This window comes from Entelurus aequoreus, linkage group LG03 (genome assembly GCF_033978785.1).
Source record: "Entelurus aequoreus isolate RoL-2023_Sb linkage group LG03, RoL_Eaeq_v1.1, whole genome shotgun sequence".
Lineage (NCBI taxonomy): Eukaryota > Metazoa > Chordata > Actinopteri > Syngnathiformes > Syngnathidae > Entelurus > Entelurus aequoreus.
Genome location: NC_084733.1, coordinates 77,662,557 through 77,682,529, shown reverse-complemented (window position 1 = coordinate 77,682,529; position 19,973 = coordinate 77,662,557). Strand labels below are relative to the sequence as shown.

General features: G+C 40.4%; 1 protein-coding gene across 2 annotated transcripts; it reads left to right on the top strand.

Annotated features, from left to right (window-relative positions):
* Nucleotides 1-1,031: 1,031 nt before the first annotated feature.
* On the top strand, nucleotides 1,032-17,392 carry samm50 (SAMM50 sorting and assembly machinery component). Of its 2 annotated transcripts, none has more exons than XM_062040673.1 (15): nucleotides 1,032-1,219; nucleotides 5,094-5,204; nucleotides 5,277-5,378; nucleotides 5,449-5,536; nucleotides 7,039-7,145; nucleotides 9,762-9,892; nucleotides 9,974-10,061; nucleotides 10,135-10,263; nucleotides 13,050-13,121; nucleotides 13,199-13,285; nucleotides 13,392-13,462; nucleotides 16,464-16,531; nucleotides 16,671-16,817; nucleotides 16,996-17,137; nucleotides 17,236-17,392. In XM_062040673.1, the coding sequence occupies exons 1-15, from the start codon at nucleotides 1,199-1,201 to the stop codon at nucleotides 17,279-17,281; spliced, it is 1,410 nt and encodes a 469-aa protein (XP_061896657.1). In that variant the 5' UTR covers nucleotides 1,032-1,198; the 3' UTR covers nucleotides 17,282-17,392. The 2 variants fall into 2 exon arrangements, with proteins under 2 accessions (XP_061896657.1, XP_061896656.1); XM_062040672.1 differs by having other exon boundaries at nucleotides 16,464-16,533; nucleotides 16,664-16,817.
* The last annotated feature ends 2,581 nt before the right edge of the window (nucleotides 17,393-19,973 follow it).

The following is a 19,973-nucleotide window of genomic DNA, read 5'->3' as shown; positions in this document are numbered from 1 at the left end:
CCTTCTGGGTCTATTGGACCAAACTTGAGGAGAGTCCTAAAGGTTAAAATACATAAACAAATCAAATATATATAGTATTGGTTTAAAAAAAGCACACATATATATATATATATATATATATATATATATATATATATATATATATATATATATATATATATCCATCCATTTTCTACCGCTTGTCCATTTTAGGGTCGCGGGGGGTGCTGGAGCCTATCTCAGCTGCACATGGGCGGAAGGCGGGGTACACCCTGGACAAGTCGCCACCATATATATATATATATATATATATATATATATATATATATATATATATATATATATATATATATATATATATATATACTTACATTATAGGGATTTAACAAAAACAAATAACTGAAATTTATTTTGGCAACAAGACCGTACTGAGATTTTAACCCCTCCAACGAATAGTAGAAATATGGAATGCGCAGAAAATTAAATAAATGAACTTTTGGCCTTCACATTTCATAATTTGAATGCTACAATTTAATAGTAGCGTAACACGCAGGGACACGACTTACTTTTGACTAAATTGTGTTTCGTTTTAAGTAAAAAAAACCTAACTTAGAGTCTAGTTGGGACAAGGAGTAACAAAATATATAGAAAATATGACATTTCTGAAGGATTTAAATGTTATATTTCATCTTGAAGGAAGCGGGGGACAGGCAAGACATGTTTTTTCTTCTAGTGTTCAAAGTACTTTAAGTTCAACTTTTAAATTATATTAATTGAATATGCAACGATATACATGTTTAATGTGCACTTTGCTTAGTGAAACAGTATTTTTACAGTTTAAAGTTATTTTGGCATGTATTTTATTTACCGTGTGCGAAAATTGCACCGATTCGATATATGTATATATATATAGTATTGGTTTTTAAAAAGCATATATATATATATATATATATATATACACACACACATATTTTAGTTTATGCTGATTCAGTGTGTAATAGTGTACACATGTAAGTAGAATATTAGTGTTTTATGATTCGCTTGTCGGCAATGGCCGCCGGACAGTGGGCGTGGCCAAGACCCGGAAGTGACATGGCGGCCTCCTTGTGCAGCTCCCTGTCGCCCGCCTCCGCTTCGTCTTAGCGCCTCTTCTCTCACCTTCTTCGCCGTCTCAGGCTTTGTGTGTCCTTCACCGGGTCGGCGTCCCTTGGAGCTCAGCATGGGCGCCGTCCACGCCAGGGTAAGACCGAGCAAACGTGTCCGTTAGTAGTTTGACCTCTCGGCGTGTTGTGCTGCTAAGGAGAGGCCCCGAGCTGTGCGTCTGTGCGTCCTCCGCTCCACAAAACACACTTTTTGATAATAATTCATAGTTTCATAACAAACTATTGTGTCCGACTGTCTGCTGTCCGGTGGAAAACATTCGTCTTTCCCTGACGAAAGCCTCTCTGGTAGCTTGACGATCAATTTGGTGCATTTTTTTCCTGCTCCATCATTTTCATTTTGTACTTATTTTACAATGTCATCTTGCGTACCGGTAGTCTTTTCCGTTTTTCTTTAAGAATTCCAGTGAAAACCGAAACAATATCTCCCATAGAAAATTACGTAATCCAGTTCAAGACACCCTAAAATGTTAATTTAAAGCAGGGGTGTCAAACTCATTTTAGATCTACTCCAAAGTGGGCCAAAGTGGTCAAATCACGGCACGATAACTTAAAAATAAAGAAAACTTCAGATTAGAGATGTCCGATAAAATCAGACTGCCGATAAATGCTTTAAAATGTAATATCGGAAATTATCTGTATCGGTTTCAAAAAGTAAAATTTCTGACTTTTTAAAATGCCGCTGTACGGAGTGGTACACGGACGTAGGGAGAAGTACAGAGCAGTTGCGTCTCCCAGTCATACTTGCCAACCCTCTCGATTTTCCCAGGAGACTCCCGAATTTCAGTGCCCCTCCCGAAAATCTCCCGGGGCAACCATTCTCCCGATTTCCACCCAGACAACAATATTGGGGGCGTGCCTTAAAGGCACTGCCTTTGCGTGCCGGCCCAATCACATAATATCTACGGCTTTTCACGCACACAAGTGAATGCAAGGCATACTTGGTCAACAGCCGTACAGGTCACACTGAGGGTGGAAGTATAAACAACTTTAACACTGTTACAAATATGCGCCACACTGTGAACCCACACCAAACAAGAATGACAAACATATTTCGGGAGAACATCCGCACCGTAACACAACATAAACACAACAGAACAAATACCCAGAACCCCTTGCAGCACTAACTCTTCCGGGACGCTACAATATACACCCCCCCCCCCCCGCTACCCCCCCACCTCAACCCCGCCCACCTCAACCTTCTCATGCTCTCTCAGGGAGAGCATGTCCCAAATCCCAAGCTGCGGTTTTGAGGCATGTTAAAAAAATGAATGCACTTTGTGACTTCAATAATAAATATGGCAGTGCCATGTTGGCATTTTTTCCCATAACTTCAGTTGATTTATTTTGGAAAACCTTGTTACATTATTTAATGCATCCAGCGGGGCATCACAACAAAATTAGGCATAATAATGTGTTAATTCCACGACTGTATAAATCGGTATCGGTTGATATTGGAATCGGTAATTAACAGTTGGACAATATCGGAATATATCGGCAAAAAAGCCATTATCGGACATCTCTACTTCAGATTCATTCATCCATCCATTTTCTACCGCTTGTCCCGTCCGGGGTCGCGGGGGGTGCTGGAGCCTATCTCAGCTGCATTCGGGCGGAAGGCGGGGTACACCCTGGACAAGTCGCCACCTCATCGCAGGGCCAACACAGATAGACAGACAACATTCACACTCGCATTCACACACTAGGGCCAATTTAGTGTTGCCAATCAACCTATCCCCAGGCGCATGTCTTCAGATTCAATTCAATTCAATATCCTTTATTTAACCAGGTAAAGACTCATTGAGATTGAAATCTCTTTTCCAAGAGAGACCTGACAAAGAGGGCGGCACAAACAAGGTTATAATAATATTTACAACAAGACAATACAACAGAACAACAGCAGGCATACCACAACAGGTCAAAAATAATTTAAAACGTTTAAGTAATTACATTTAAAAGCAAGTACATTTCCCAAGATGACCGGTATCTCGATCTTTTAAAATGGACTTACACTCCCCCAAATTGATCAATTCTGGTAATAAAACTTCAGATTGTTTTCTTTGTTTAAAAATAGAACAAAATGTAGAAATCATAATGTTGTTGGGTTGTTTTTTTTACACTTACATGTTGCGGTTAATAGTATTCTATCTTTATTTGTCGTTTTTTTATATTTTCTGAATAAATTATGTGATAATGTTCATCAGTCAACTCATTGATGTTAATTTTCAATCCATCAAGATAAAAAAAATATATATATCCAAATGAAATTACAGTATGTTATTTATGTAGTTTGATCATTTTCCTCGACTGATGCACTGACATCATGTGGTTTATTTTGTACATATGAAGCATCGTCTACAAAGATACAAATAATTGATATTGCAACATCCAGTGGACACATTTAGAACAGCTGTTTCTTTCATTCAAAAGTGTCAGGTTATTTTTTGTTTTCATATAAAAAAGCACACAGACTGAAACGCCAACATGTGTTTCATGGTACTAAAACTGAGACAGTGTATGAAAACTGAGACATATTTTTGTTGAAAATACTTGCCAAAAAATGGAGTTTGAAAAATGAGGTACCACTGTAGCGTGAGTACAACTTAATAATAAAACATGAAATATTATACACCATTATAACCGACTATAGCAATACCCTGAACAACAAGAAGGTGCATATGAGCTGGTTAAGAAGCAGTTGCGATGCGTCTGCTGTACAAAGTGGCATACTTTTTTCATTCACAGATAGTCCCATTATAATGTGAATATGTTAGAAATGCTTAATAAAGTGTAAGAAAATAGTGAAACGTGAGAAAATGTAAACAGAGAAACCTGAGAACTATTTTCTGCAGGTTTAGTGCCAGGAAGTTACGGTTGTGCTCCAAAGGGTGAGCGCCGTGCATCATTTACAGACCACATTAATCTGACTGCGGTCCATTTTTAGAAAAAAAAATTGCCATTCTGTCGAGGCGACTTTTCTTGTTTTATCCACAATTTCTTCATTTTTACTTTCTCTTGTCACACCGTGCGAAGAATCCACCGCGAGACAACACGATGGCGTAACCAAACTGATAGTTGATACTGTTGCCTGATTGGCTGTTAGCCTGTCACTCCTACTGATCAGTGATCACTTCCTGCGTTGCTCGGTTACCAGAGCGAGTGCCTTCGCAACTTCCGGTTTCTTCCGACAAAGAAGAGGAAAAAATTATTGGACATTTTATTGAACGCATTCTTTATTGATACAGATGTCGTGTCTATTGCTATATAAATTGATAGTTGTATCGCCAAGCTCTAATTACTATTATTAGTTATAATTATTAAGATAATTTACAAGCGGTAGAAAATGGATGGGTGAAGATAATTTGAGCATGAGCTTTGTGTATGTGATTTTACTGCCATACGGTGTCTACTTTTAAGTGTGTGAGGTATAAAATAAGTAAAACATCAATACAGTAGTTGTAGGTTTTGTTGAAATCATGTGCTTTTTGAGATTAAGGTTTCAAGGAACACTTAAAAAAATACAACCATGAGTGGGTTCAATATTATTGAAAGTAAATAAGCAACTATTGTGTTTTACTTACTGAAAAACTGCTGCCAATTCAGGCGTTTTAGGCCGCAACATTAACAAAAATCCTGTGCTTATGCGTAATGGTGACGAGTAGTACTAAATTTATTTGTGGCGGAACGCTACAACGGTGGATAGTGCATGTACTGTAAATGGTGACCTCACGCAGTAGTGTGAAAAATTAAGTATTTAGGGAATCCGACTGTTTTAGTGCAAGTAAATGTGCTGACAGTCCAATTTGACAATGTGTATTATTGTGCTTATAGTTAGCAGTAGTGCTCAACTGTACTATATCGTGTTTCTCAGATTTGGCTGTAATAATGTTTGCAAACAAGACCACCAAAGTAACAACGGAAAAAAGTAACAAAATAAAAACTCCTTTTCATCAGAGCCTGGACCCTCTACCCATGCACGGGCCTGAGCTGGGAGTCCATGCCGACGACATTGAGCCTCCGGAAGTGGAGCAGGAGCCCAAGCAGGAAATCCTGGAAAACAAGAACGTAAGATCCGTGTTGTGTGCCACCAAGTAATACCCGTGGCAGTCACTGAGATCTACTCTTCTGCGTCCAAAGGTGGTGGTCCAGCGAGTTCACATAGACGGGCTTGGGAGGACCAAGGAGGACCTGCTGTCCTATGAGATCGCCGATGTGTTCCGTGCCAGGAATCTGATTGATGTATGTTCACTCGGTCGAGGCTGGCGCACCAGTTTTGTAGTCTTGACCTCTCCTCACTGTGTCGTTCCAGGTGATGAAAAGGTCGCACGATGCCAGGCAGAAGCTGCTGCGTCTCGGAATATTCAGGAAAGTGGAGGTTGTTATCGACACCTCGAGAGGTACTAAACCATAATAATTAATCATTTAGAATCCCTTGTCACTTAGGGCGCACTACATGGATTTTGGGTCAGCCCCCCCCCCCCCCCCCCCCCCTCATGGCCCGCATTCACACTGAACTGAATTACTTGCGAGAGGCGGGATCGCATTAATTACTTAATTACTACAGAGTACAGACTCTCATTAAATCAAACGATACCTAATTTCGATACCTTTTGTTGCACGAGACATAACGTCCGGTTGCAGACTCATATTCGGGGCAGACTGCCTCTCTGTAAAGTTGCAATTTTAGATACCAATAAAGCAAGCTTCCCTGATAGAAAGCACTCCAAAGTAAGGCTCCATTTCTTAAAATGCTCTAGCTCGATGTTTATTTACATTGAATATGCCTTATATATGCTAGTGATTAGCATTGGCAACTTTACATGGCGATTTCAACACCTCCAAATTTGGTAATGAAGACTACAACTAAGATGCGTGTTACAATCAAACAGCTTGTGTGTAATGATTTCAACATTTACAGTATTAACACTTTGTAGGACTCGACAAAAGACAAGACTGGCACATTCAACTTAATGGCAAAGACTACTTCCTGACTACGACAACACACCTAGGACAAACTGACACGAATGGATACTTGCAAAATATACTCAAAAGTGTAAGAAATCAAGATATAACAACTGGACAGCACAGTTATTATTATAAAGCTCACTGTTTAAAGTTAAACAAAAAAAAAAGATTTTTATTATAAAACAAACATTTATTACCAGTTGACCACACACTTAAGTACCAGAAAGTGTTAACTTTGAGTAGGTCTGCAGGATTTGGAGGAAAAAACTTGATTACAAAGAACTGCATTAGCAATTCGGTTTGCGATTTTTAGATTTTCATTATACAGTAGGGAAGAGATTCATATGGCCCCATTCAAGGTTGGGTCTCACGTGAGAGGAAGGGGGGAAAGGGGGAATTATTTTGCAAAACAGTCTGCTGAAAATGATGGAAAGCACCACTCAACATAGCAACTGACGGTGTGGTCAAAGTTGGAATCGGCACAAAATGCATTTTTTAGATATTCAACACTCTACTGCTATGTGGCGGCTTATGTTTGTGGTGGACGCCCCCCATTTGTCATGTTTCATGTGTCAGGTAAACCGTGACAAATGGGGCTATTTGAATCCAGTTTCTACTGTATCCATATATTAAATTTATCAATGCATTGACTGCAACGGCTACGGGACACACACTCTTGCGGTTTCCTGTAACCACTTTTCAATTACCGTCAGGCCAAGAACGCCAGCCTCGACAATTCCAAATCGAAGACTTAGGAGATAATTTTTTGTAAAAATCCGGCCTCCTGTGGTTAGGTTATTGCTTTAATAGAACCTTGATGATGATTAGTTGTGCATCCTTACCATTCAGTACCAGGTACCGGGAATTGAAAGCCACCCATCCCTAAATTACCCTCTTGTGAGTGCACCCTTATCTTCTTATTTATGCTCCTAAGGTGAGGATGCTCTTCCCAACGGTCTGGACGTGACCTTTGAAGTGGTGGAGCTGCGGCGGCTGACAGGCAGTTACAACACCATGGTTGGAAACAATGAAGGAAGCATGGTGAGTTTTCTGCCACAGTGGAAGCCGTTGTTGTCGACAACCTGCCTATCTCTGTCCAACTGGCTCCTGGCCACCGTGTTACATTACTAAAAAATGCCCGCTTAAGTCCACATGAAATGGGAGAGCCGAAAGGGGTCATTTCTAGGGCTGCAGCTATCGATGATTTTAGTAATCGAATATTCGGATAAAACAGACCTAATACCCTCAATGTGTACAAATGATTTGTATAAACAACACATTTTCTGCTTGTCACAATGTTAATTATTTTCTTCAAATACATGCACTTTATCAACATTGAAACAACCCCTTAACATGTATGCATTAATATAAACTTGAAGAAAAAAACGGATCCGCTTTTTGCTGCCACACAAACCTTGGCATGCAATATTTACTGCTGTCATGTGTGCTCCCTTGAAGTGGCCGTGCAGAAACTATCTCTGCATCTCTAAAATTCTGGGCACTCCTTTCAGTCCAAATATTGTCAATTTGTATAAATCGCACATATCAAAACGGTTAATGTAAGCAACAGAAAATACATTTTTACTTTTTTTTAAATTCGTTTAATTGTTGCAGCCCTATAGTCATCGCTATAAAAAATGTGTTTGGTCATGTCGACGTGTTGTAATATTGTTAACTTCATCATTATTTTTAAGCAATATAGCGAGCATTAAATGTGCACACAATGACTTCCTGTTCGGTGCAAAGTAAGCTTCAAAATAAAAGCATGGCAGTATTAGCCTGGATTCTACCACGGCAACTAAGAAAATGCACACATTTCATATTTCCTCAGTTTTGTTTGACATCATAATACATTCTCATATGAAAATACTGTACACATATTATGTATATATTCGTATATATGTTATTTTTTATATCGCTATATTTAGTTTATTTATACCTGCATTGTCCTTTCCATCCTTACACTTTCCATCATTGTAACTGAGCTACTGTGTTCAACAATTTCCCTTGTGGATCATTAAAGTTTGTCTAAGTCTAAGTCGAAAACACAAGAATATAAATAATAAAATGCACAAATGGAGGAAGATGACATAGATAATCTGCTGAAGGTTAAAAACATTCTCCTGTTTTCCTAATTTATTATGTACCGGTAAGTGAATACGCAATGGCTACTTTCAGTCATGTCGACAAGCGCTTATGTCGACTTAAGCAGGTTCCCGTCTATTACATCAGGGGTTCTTAATCTTTTAGACCTCGGGCCCAACTTTTTAGAGGGGATGGGATCTACTTAAATATTAACACTGAATTAGTAATCTTGCTCTTGATTTTAATCGTATTCAATAATTATATCTAACCTTCTTACTGTTTGAAACCTTGTCAAATGATGTGATACCATGTGTTAATCACAAAGATGGATATTTATGTAACAAATACTTGACATATTTTCCAGACTATGTAGCGCACCGGTATATAAGATGCACCCACTACATTTAGGGGGGGGAATATTTTTCCATATATTATCCACACCGGATTATAAGCTGCATGACTTATTTACACAGAAGTATTTTGTAAATGTTTATTTACATACCTTAATTGTTTCCAAGCGGTATCTGTAACACGGTAGTAAAACGGCTGATCAAACAAAACAGAAGTCAGCGTCACGGAAGCTAGCTCTCCAATCAGCGAAACAGACTCAATAACTCCACTATGATGTTTTGGTAAATTTACCTAGGAATTTGTGAAACTGAAACAATGCAAAAAAGAGTGTCATTGTAAGTTAATAAGACTAACACAGACCCTTGTAAATATGTTAGCACATTAGCTAATGCTAACAACAAGTGTCATTACATTACAATAGCATGTACAAATAAATAGGCATGAAAACACTCCTACATACATCACACGTGGGACAGTTTAGTAAGTAAGAATTGTTTTAGTAAAATTGTGAAACTTACAAACGTTGCCTGGAGTGATAAATGAAGAATACATACATGTAGAAACTGTATAGACGGCTACAAGACGGAACAACACTTGTACTTCCGGTTCAAAGCACTAAATGGAAGGACACTGCAGCACCTGCAGTGAGCGAACTCGTCCAAAAGATGGTGCCATACCCCAATCAATAACCCACCTTTTCAGTTTCTTTGCTAGTTTTTTTTACTAAACTAATTGCATTATGGCTGCCAGCAAAGAACAATCCGTAATTCGAGGGTTTAATGTGTAGGAAAAAAGTAGTAGCTAATAGTCCGGAATTTACGGTACTAACCAAATATACTACATAAGACGTAACTCATAAATAACCGATAAAAGTAAATTTACATAAAATTATGTTGTGCTAAAATTAATAAACTAAATTAATAATGAATGTTTTGTAACTAAACTGTCAATAAAACTAAAGTACAATTGAAAATACAGCTTCACCACTTTAGTCATAATTTTTGCGCTTAAGAAACTTCTCTATGACTTTGGCTCTTGTTTGTTTGAGATTGTCACTACTGCCACAAGTGGAGGAAAAGTATATTACAGCTGGGTATTTTTTGCGGCCCTCTAGGGGTCGCTCACGTCCCAACAGAAGGTTAAGAAACACTTTATTAGATGTTCATGTCTTCCAGTGTAGACTCCTTCCTCAGGTGTGGATGGTGTCTGGTTGCCTTTTAGGTTCTTGGCATGAAGTTGCCTAATGTGTTCGGCCGTGCCGAGAAGCTGACCTTTCAGTTCTCCTACGGCACCAAAGAGACTTCCTACGGACTGTCCTTCTTCAAACCTCAACCGGGAAACTTCGAACGCAAGTAAGCTTTGGAGCCGAGGAGATGATGAATGTTTTCTGCCCGAAGTCGGGTTTTTTCATGTCTTTGTTATCCATCCTCCAGCATCTCCCTCAACGCATACAAAGTAACCGGCCAGTTTCCATGGAGTTCTCTGAGAGAAACGGATCGGGGCGTGTCTGCCGAGCTAAACGTAAGTTTCTGGAAGACTTCTCTTTTTGAAGGCTGGAGTCATTAACGCATTAAGTCGTGTGTTTGCCGCTCAGTTCCCCGTGTGGAAGACCAACCAGACGCTGAAGTGGGAAGGAGTGTGGAGAGATTTGGGATGTCTGGCTCGCACCGCCTCCTTTGCTGTCCGGGAGGAGAGTGGACATTCCCTCAAATCATCACTTGCGGTATTTGGCTTTTATTATAAATCATCCAGATTTTCATGTAACCACAAATGCGTGGTTGTAAATGGCTGGGTCGGTCGAGTACCCCCTGACCAGAGAAAAGCATTTTAAATCCAAAACTTTTGCTGTAGCATCACAATCTGAATAATGACTGTCTGAAACAATGTTCATCTGTACTGTTCTTGTTTGAGACATATGGAAATTAAAATACATTACAAACAATACTTACTTAAAGGGGAACTGCACTTTTTTGGAATTTTGCCTATCGTTTGCAATCATTATGAGAGACAAGAAGACGAAAGGTTTTTGTTTTTTTGCTTTCTAACATATAAAATCATCTCGTTCGAGGTGGCTAGCAATGCAGCTCATGGGAGCAATCAATTTTACCTCTAAATCACTTTGAAAATGCATTCAAAAACCGTCAATACTTCATTTACGATCCACAAGCCGTATAAGAACCAAGCTGTAGTGACAATGTTACTATAAGAGCAAACACTGAGGAACTCTTTTTCTAGCGTACTAACACATCGCATGCTTCGGCATTAGCCGTAAAAGCTAGCTTTGGCAAGAGATGACTTAGGTTCAACGTCAGCACGAAACGCGCTTAAGTTTGTAATGCACAACACTGTGGTAGGACACCAATCTGTACTGAGTGAAAAACATGAACAATCATATTACAGTATCTGTAAGGTATTAGTCCACATTTCATGTTTTGTTTTTGCACAGCTAGCCAGACAGCGTAAGTACTGTAGTTGTAATAACTCGCATGACGTGCTGCGTTAATCATTGTCGTTATTAAAATGATTCACTCGACAGTTGTTTGTCTGGTCCAGCTGGCCGTGGACGCTCCCTGTTGATTTTAGGTAAGCAATCCATTTATGTCGAAATAGCTTGTCTCCGACTTCCATATTTATAGCATCAAAATCGCTTTTATCTCCCTCTCTCGGCTTCCGTCTGCTCCAACGTCTCACTCTTCCTTCGTGCTCGCTTCTATAAGGAGCAGTATATCTAGCTTCAAAAGTGTAAGGCTGTGAATAATAATTTTCCCAAAAATAGTCGTCTTTGTTGTCTGTTACCAAGTCTGACATGATTCGAACACACTGGTGTTTGATTCCGGAAGTAGGAACACACATTTGTTGCCAGAAGTCGGAAGTGTGCTGCTATGAAAGCAGAAATCAATGCGCAGAATAAATCATTCCCGGAAATGATTAAAATGATCAAAATACGGTAAATATTGAACATATTACATAATGTTATGAACGTGTCTGTTTCTACATTATATATATACTTGCAGTGTGTATATAAAACGTTAATGGAGGGTTTTGAAGTTGCTTAAGAGGGCTTTGACGGTTACGATAACTCCCTTTATCCATGTGTTCTTGTCTCTCATAATGATTATGAACGATAGGCAAAATTCCAAAAAAGTGCAGTTCCCTTTATTCGAAGCACTGGGCAGGATATCAAACATACAGATTATTTAGAGCTGTCAAACGATTAAAATATTTAATTGTGATTAATCACATTGTCTGCAGTAAGGACGTAAAGGGAAACGGAATGTATGATAACTGCTGTAAAGCTCCCGACGGTTGATATTACAATTTTAGATTTAAATGATGGTAAAACCGTAAGTGATAATTGCACTTTAATGAACTCATGGATGGACAGGTTCCTGCTCGCTAGCCTAAATGCTAACATAGATAGATAGATAGATAGATAGATAGATAGATAGATAGATAGATAGATAGATAGATAGGTCTTTATTGGCATTGCACAAGTACAACAAAACTTTGTTTTCAGCACAAACCCGTTTAAGATGAGACAAACAAACAGTGTACAGGGTTACAGAACAGGAACGCTGATGGGTCGCCACAAGGCGCCCCGTAAAAGATGGGAAAAAGGTCAACGCTGGGGAAGGATGAGTAAAAAAATACAATCTAGACTGGGCTCCTAAGGGGGCCCAGTCTGGAGTGGGGAAAAAACTCCATAGCAAAGCACATACATATTACAACGTACATCTCGAGATATCTAGCAACAGAGGGAAGGGAGTGCGGGGTAATGGTGGTAGGCCGCAGCTCTCTGCGCTGACCATCGTTCCATCACCCCTATGGGATTTGCGTCGAGGGCGTTGGGTTGGGGGGGGGGGGTGTTTATGTGTGGCGTATATTTTTGTGGATGCATGTTTGTGTGTAAGCCTGCAGTGTATCTCTGTTCCGCGGCCTTCATGTCATGCAGCTGATAAGTCCAAAGTCAACAAAAACAGGTGTGTCCATGAGAGACAAGAAGGGAGTATGTTGTGTCTTCGCCGCACTGTCCTTCGAGAGAGACTCGAAGCCAGGGAAACAATCCAAGTTAGAATGTTTTGTATGCGAGTGAAAATAAAATTTGCTTTTCACTCTAAACGAGAGGCATTAACGTCTTCCCCCATTAAGAGATGAAATACCCCAATCTAAAGGTATTGGAGCATGACAGTCTTGCGACACATGACGCACGTACACGAATCGCATTTCCAAAAAAATAGTGCCGTTAAAGGAAATTATCATTATTGTCGCAATAAGTTTGACAGCCGTAATATTTTTCAAAAATGTTCAAGTCCACCCATTTAAAGAGCATTGTTGTAAACAACCAAACCATAACCATTCGGAAAGGTTTATTATGATTCAGCCCAAACTGAATAAACAATCGTAGTTTCAGAGAAAAAAGAAAATAAATTAGGTAAACATTCTGCACGAGCCTTTTAGCAGCCAGTAAAAAGCTACTTAAACTGACTCAAGCTGTCTTCGGTTGTCCAGCACGCCATGGTCATCGACACCAGAAACTCCTCCATCCTGCCCAGGAGAGGTGGCCTGTTGAAGATCCATCAGGTTGCTTGTCATCAAATGACACAGATGTTTCTGCAGCAAGGACGCGCGACCCAACTTGGTGCATGTGTTGTGTTCAGGAGCTCGCTGGCTACACCGGTGGAGACGCCAGCTTCCTGAAGGAGGACTTTGAGATCCAGCTCAACAAAACCCTCTTCTGGGACTCTGTGAGATGCTTTCTATTTGAACCGAACATTCATCGTTCATATTTGTGTCTGAAGCTTTTTAAAATGGACACAAAGACATGTCTTACTTCTTGGCTCTTCTGCTTAGGTTTTGTCTGCCTCCTTGTGGGGCGGTCTGCTCTTGCCCTTTGGTGACAAGCGCACAAGCATAGCAGACAGGTAATTCCTCCTTTTTAAAAAAATTGTATAAAAAATAAAAAACGTAGTACAGGGATGACTAAACTTTTATGCCGAGGGCCACATATGGAAAGCTTATTGGGTGCAGGACTACTTTTAATTTTTTTTATTGCACACGCTAAAGCCACAAAGTTATAAATACCTGTTAAATGCACCACTTACAAAACCTTACGACACACAGTTCTCTCGTTTGTCGTTCTCTTTTGCAAAGTCAAATTTTTTTTTTTAAATAGCGGGGCATGAAAAAAAACTTTTTTACGACATTCTAAATTCAGTTTTTACCAACATTAGAGCAATCCAGACTTGAAATACCACCCATATGGACACATTTACACTCATTTTACCCCATATAGTTGACAAAATAACAGGAAATACGATATACTGTACAGTAATAGGACTCATTGGAATCACTTATTAAAATTGGTATTTAAATAGTCCTAAATATCATGCTGTTCATATTTGGACATCATGAGATGAACGCCTAACAAGTACCTCATTGTTGCCGCTCTTCAAACAGGATGTTCTCAGAGGAAAGTGGCCACTGAACTTAGAGCTAGGGCTACACGATTTTTCTCTCCAAAATTGCGAGGCGATTTTTATATTTTTTATACTTCCATCCATCCATTTTCTACCGCTTGTCCCTTTCGGGGTTGCGGGGGGTCGCTGGAGCCTATCTCAGCTGCACTTGGGCGGTAGGCGGTTATAAATGCATAAAACTGCAACAATAACGAGTGAAGGAAGACATGTTACTTTTAGACTGTCAATCAATATATTCCTGTCTCAAGGTGCCACACATTAGGAACAATATGCAATATTTTACTTTGAGAAAAGTTGGCTTTATGCAGACAAAGAGCTTTCGTCTACATCAAAGGTTTGTCAAACTAATTTTAGCTCAGAGGCCGCATAAAGGAAAATCTATTCCCACATGGGCCGGATGGATAAAATCATGGCATGATAATTTAAAAATACAACTACGATAACTTCAGATTTTCTTTGTTTTAGAATAGAACAGGCCCATTCTGAAAATGTACATATCACAAATAATCCTCTCGACAAAACACTTCAAGTTAGTTGAAAATTCTGAGGAAAAAAACACCATGACGAACCCAATGACCTTGGACTTGATCTCAGTGTAGCTACAAAGCAATTAAACTTGAAGTCACAGCCCATCTTGGATTGAACGAAAAACAAAATAAAGCATGAATAAAAACTATTCCATCTATTAATTACCTAATTTGTCATTTCCACATATTAATGTTGTTAACTCAACAAACCATACAAACTGAGGTAGAAACTACTCAAGAGGGTTGAGTTACTTCCTGCCTTCTAGGTATCACTGTATATTGATAGAAAAATAAAAGCTGTGCAATGTGTGAACAATTCAAAAAACAACTTCTCAGACTGACAGTATTGCAGTCAATCACACACTGTTCACTTTCTTCAAATTTGCACAGAAGACCGTAATTTTCACAGAACTATATCAATGTGCATGCAGAATTTTAAATGGCGTTACTAATTGTTTATTTTACTCCTGTTTGTTTTACCGTGTACCTCTTGCTTGGTATACTTGCTCGCCCCGGTATAAACTATTTTCTTGCCTAGCAGAATTGCTATTGCGACATCCAGTGGACACATTTAGAACAGCGGTTTCTTTAATTAAAAAATGCAATTCAATTTTACACTTAGCAAACTCATCTCGCGGGCTTGATTGAACCTGTTCGGCCGGCGGACCGCGTGTTTGACATCGCTGGTCTACATCATGCTCTTAAACTGAAGAAATAACCAATACTATACAATATTTATCACGTAAAGTAATCACAATATATAATAATAATAATGCAATTAACCATTCTATACAGGGTTTCCGCGGGGCATTAAAAATTGTTAAAAGGATTTTGCTAAAATTAAGGCCTTAAATGGCAATAAAAAGCATTAACTGTGATGTGTGTGTATGTGAAGTGAATCATATTTATATAGTGCTTTTTCTCTAGTGGGGGCGGCGTGGCGAAGTTGGTAGAGTGGTCGTGCCAGCAATCGGAGGGTTGCTGGTTACTGGGGTTCAATCCCCACCTTCTACCATCCTAGTCACGTCCGTTGTGTCCTTGGGCAAGACACTTCACCCTTGCTCCTGATGGCTGCTGGTTAGCGCCTTGCATGGCAGCTCCCGCCATCAGTGTGTGAATGTGTGTGTGAATGGGTGAATGTGGAAATACTGTCAAAGCGCTTTGAGTACCTTGAAGGTAGAAAAGCGCTATACAAGTATAACCCATTTATCATTTATTATCATCAGTGACTCAAAGCGCTTTACATAGTGAAACCCAATATCTAAGTTACATTTAAACCAGTGTGGGTGGCACCGGTAGCAGGTGGGTAAAGTGTCTTGCCCAAGGACACAACGGCAGTGACTAGGATGGCGGAAGCGGGTATCGAACCTGAAACCCTCAAGTTGCTGGCACGGCCACTCTACCAACCGAGCTATACCGCCCTAACAAGTGTACGTGTACTTTGGAAGAGGCTCCGCACGATGGTAGTCTTCTAATTCGCTGTGAAATAAATCCACTTTGGCATCTTTTTCCAGAAATGTCCGTTCTCATCACAATTAAAAACTTGCCGTGGTATGAATCCGGTTTTATCTACCTCTTCAATACGAGCATGCACAATATGGCTGTCAACAGGACACAAAATGAACAAATGAGGCGTTCGTACACAGAGACATGGCATATTCGACGCAATCTCAAAGTTTGTGGATCAAAAACTTTGCTAATAGAGGGTTTGGTAAATCACGACTCCACTGTATTCTTTAATCCTATATTTGTTAGTGGGGTATCTTGTTCAGCTCTTTCTAATGTGAACCTAATACTCCTTGTATAATATTTGCATATTTATGTATCCTCTGCGTGCCAGAAAAAAAAAAAACTTTGGTCCTCAAATGGCGTGCACTTTGGACACTCTTACCCTAACACATCTGTTTTAAACCCTGCAGGTTCTACTTGGGCGGCCCTACCAGTATTCGTGGTTTCAGCATGTACAGCATGGGACCGCAGAGTGAAGGTGAGATGTCAACTTGCACCTGCACCCTCAATATTTTCTTTTTTTTTATTATTATTGATTTTGTAACACGGAATGTGCTGGGTTTTTTTATTTTTTTTATTTTGTAACACGGAATGTGCTGGTTTTACTGGTATGACAGGCGATTACCTTGGAGGGGAAGCCTACTGGGCAGGAGGCCTTCACCTCTACACTCCTCTGCCTTTCCGGCCTGGCAAAGGCGGCTTTGGCGACCTTTTCCGAACGCACTTCTTTCTCAACGCCGGAAACCTTTGTAACCTCAACTATGGTGAGCGGGAGTAGAACCTCTGAAGTTTGATGTCCCTAAGGTTGGGTTTACAGGAACGTGTAAAATGTTGACCCAGGGACAAATGATTTAAATAGCAAAGGACTTGTTTGGTTGATCGATGGCCTTGTTGTTTTCTTCTGGAAGCAATATTAAGTAGCTTGGTCATTCTAACGCACAGGGGAGGGTCCGCAAGCACATTTGAAGAAACTGGCAGAGTGCATCCGCTGGTCATATGGACTTGGCATCGTATTACGTTTGGGGAACATTGCCCGACTGGAGCTGAATTACTGCATTCCCATGGGAGTCCAGAGTGGAGACAGGTAAAGATGTTCACTCAGGCCACCTTGAAGTCCGCTACTGGTACAGGGATGTGTTTCTGTAAATATCTTCATTTGGTGCTCATTCATCATTCTTTCAGGATATGCGATGGGGTCCAGTTTGGAGCAGGAATCCGGTTCCTCTGAAGCCACGGGAGCGCCACAGCACTAGACGTTGTTGTTATTGTTGAAAGGACGATTGCTTGTAGTGGATGTGTGTTGCATCTTATCACTTCAATAAACCGTGTTTGCACTGAAGTTGTACTGCAATGTCTATTTTGTCCTCCTCTCCATTGCTAACTTTGATGCCTGTTCCTCAGCAATGACAAATTACGAGAGATGTGACATTTGCGAATGAATCGAGTCTTTTGAACGGCTCTTGTAAGTGAACAATGACAACCGATCCCCAGTTGCGAACCGTTTGTTTGGGAGCCGTTTTGTCATGTACACGCTACTAGAAAATTAGTCATGCTCAACAGAAACTGAGCAGCATTTGGATTCACTTAAAATTAAATAAAAAAATATACTGTATATACAGTCAAGAAAATAAGTATTTGAACACCCTGCTATTTTGCAAGTTCTCCCACTTAGAAATCATGGAGGGGTCTGAAATGTTCACTGTAGGTGCATGTCCACTGTATGAGAGATAACATTTTTAAAAAAATCCAGAAATCACAATTATGATTTTTTTAACAATTTATTCGTGTGATACAGCTGAAAATAAGTATTTGAACACCTGTCTATCAGCTAGAATTCTGACCCTCAAAGACCTGTTAGTCCGCCTTTAAAAGTCCTACTCCACTCCACTGTATTATCCTGAATCAGATGCACCTGTGTGAGGTCGTTAGCTGCATAAAGACACCTGTCCACCCCATGCAATCAGTAAGACCCAAACATTCAGCATGGCTAAGAGCAAAGAGCTGTCCAGAGACAAAATTGTACAACTCCACAAGGAGGGAAAGGGCTACGGAGAAATTGCCAAGCAGCTTGGTGAAAAAAGGTCCACTGTTGGAGCAATCATTAGAAAATGGAAGAAGCTAAACATGACGGTCAATCTCAATCGGAGTGGAGCCCCATGCAAGATATCACCACGTGGGGTCTCAATGATGCTAAGAAAGATGAGGAATCAGCCCAGGACTACAAGGCAAGACTTGGTCAATGACCTGAAAAGAGCTGGGACCACTGTTTCCATGGTCACTGTTGGTAATACACTAAGACGTCATGGTTTGAAATCATGCATGGCACGGAAGGTTCCCCTGCTTAAACCAGCACATGTTAAGGCCCGTCTTAAGTTGGCCAATGACCATTTGGATGATCCAGAGGAGTCATGGGAGAAAGTTTTGTGGACAGATGAGACCAAAATTGACCTTTTTGGTCATAATTCCACTATGCGTGTTTGGACGAAGAAGAATGATGCGTACCATCCCAAGAACACCATCCCTACTGTGAAGCATGGGGGTGGTAGCATCATGCTTTGGTGGTGTTTTTCTGCTCATGGGACAGGACGACTGTACTGTATTGAGAGGATGACTGCAGCCATGTACTGTGAGATTTTGGCCAAAAACCTCCTTCCCTCAGTCAGATCATTGAAGATGAGTCGTGGCTGGATCTTCCAACATGACAATGACCCAAAGCACACAGCCAGGAAAACCAAGAGGTGGCTTCGTAAGAACCGTATCAAGGTTCTGGAGTGGCCTAGCCAGTCTCCAGACCTAAATCCAATTGAAAATCTTTGGAGGGAGCTGAAAGTCTGTGTTACTCAGCGACAGCCCAGAAACCTGACTGATCTAGAGAAGATCTGTGTGGAGGAGTGGGCAAAAATCCCTCCTGCAGTCTGTGCAAACCTGGTGAAGAACTACAGGAAACGATTGACCTCTGTAATTGCAAACAAAGGCTACTCTACCAAATAATGTTGGTGTTCAAATACTTATTTTCAGCTGTATCACACAAATAAATTGTTAAAAAATCATAGATTGCGATTTCTGGATTTTTCTTTTTAGGTTATCTCTCATACAGTGGACATGCACCTACCATGAAAATTTCAGACCCCTCCATGATTTCTAAGTGGGAGAACTTGCAAAATAGCAGGGTGTTCAAATACTTATTTTCTTGACTGATATATACACATTTATTATTTTTGAAATTGTATTAATTTTTTTATTTGATCTATTTTTATTTGGATACACTTTTGTGGTTGTGGTTCATTGTTCTGATATGTAATAGTTCAAGCTTACCCACACCAAGTAGGGTATTGTTTTGTATTTGTTTTTCTAGTTTTGAATATGATTTTTGATATCCATTTAATGCATTTTATTCCTAATTGTGTATTTTTTTCATCCATCTTCTTCCGCTTATCCGAGGTTGGGTCGCGGGGGCAGCAGCCTAAGCAGGGAAGCCCAGACTTCCCTCTCCCCAGCCACTTCGTCCAGCTCCTTCCGGGGTATCCCGATGCGTTCCCAGGCCAGCCGGGAGACATAGTCTTCCCAACGTGTCCTGGGTCTTACCTGTGGCCTCCTACCAGTCGGACGTGCCCTAAACACCCGTAGGGAGGTGTTCGGGTGACATCCTGACCAGATACCCAAACCACCTCATCTGGCTCCTCTCGATGTGGAGGAGCAGTGGCTTTACTTTGAGATCCCCCCAGATGGCAGAGCTTCTCACCCTATCTCTAAGGGAGAGCCCCGCCACCCGGCGGAGGAAACTCATTTCGGCCGCTTGTACCTGTGATCTTGTCCTTTCGGTCACAACCCAAAGCTCATGATGCCTGTTCCTCAGCCATGACAAATTACGAGAGATGTGACATTCACGAACGAATCGGGTGAGAGAAAATTCAAACCAG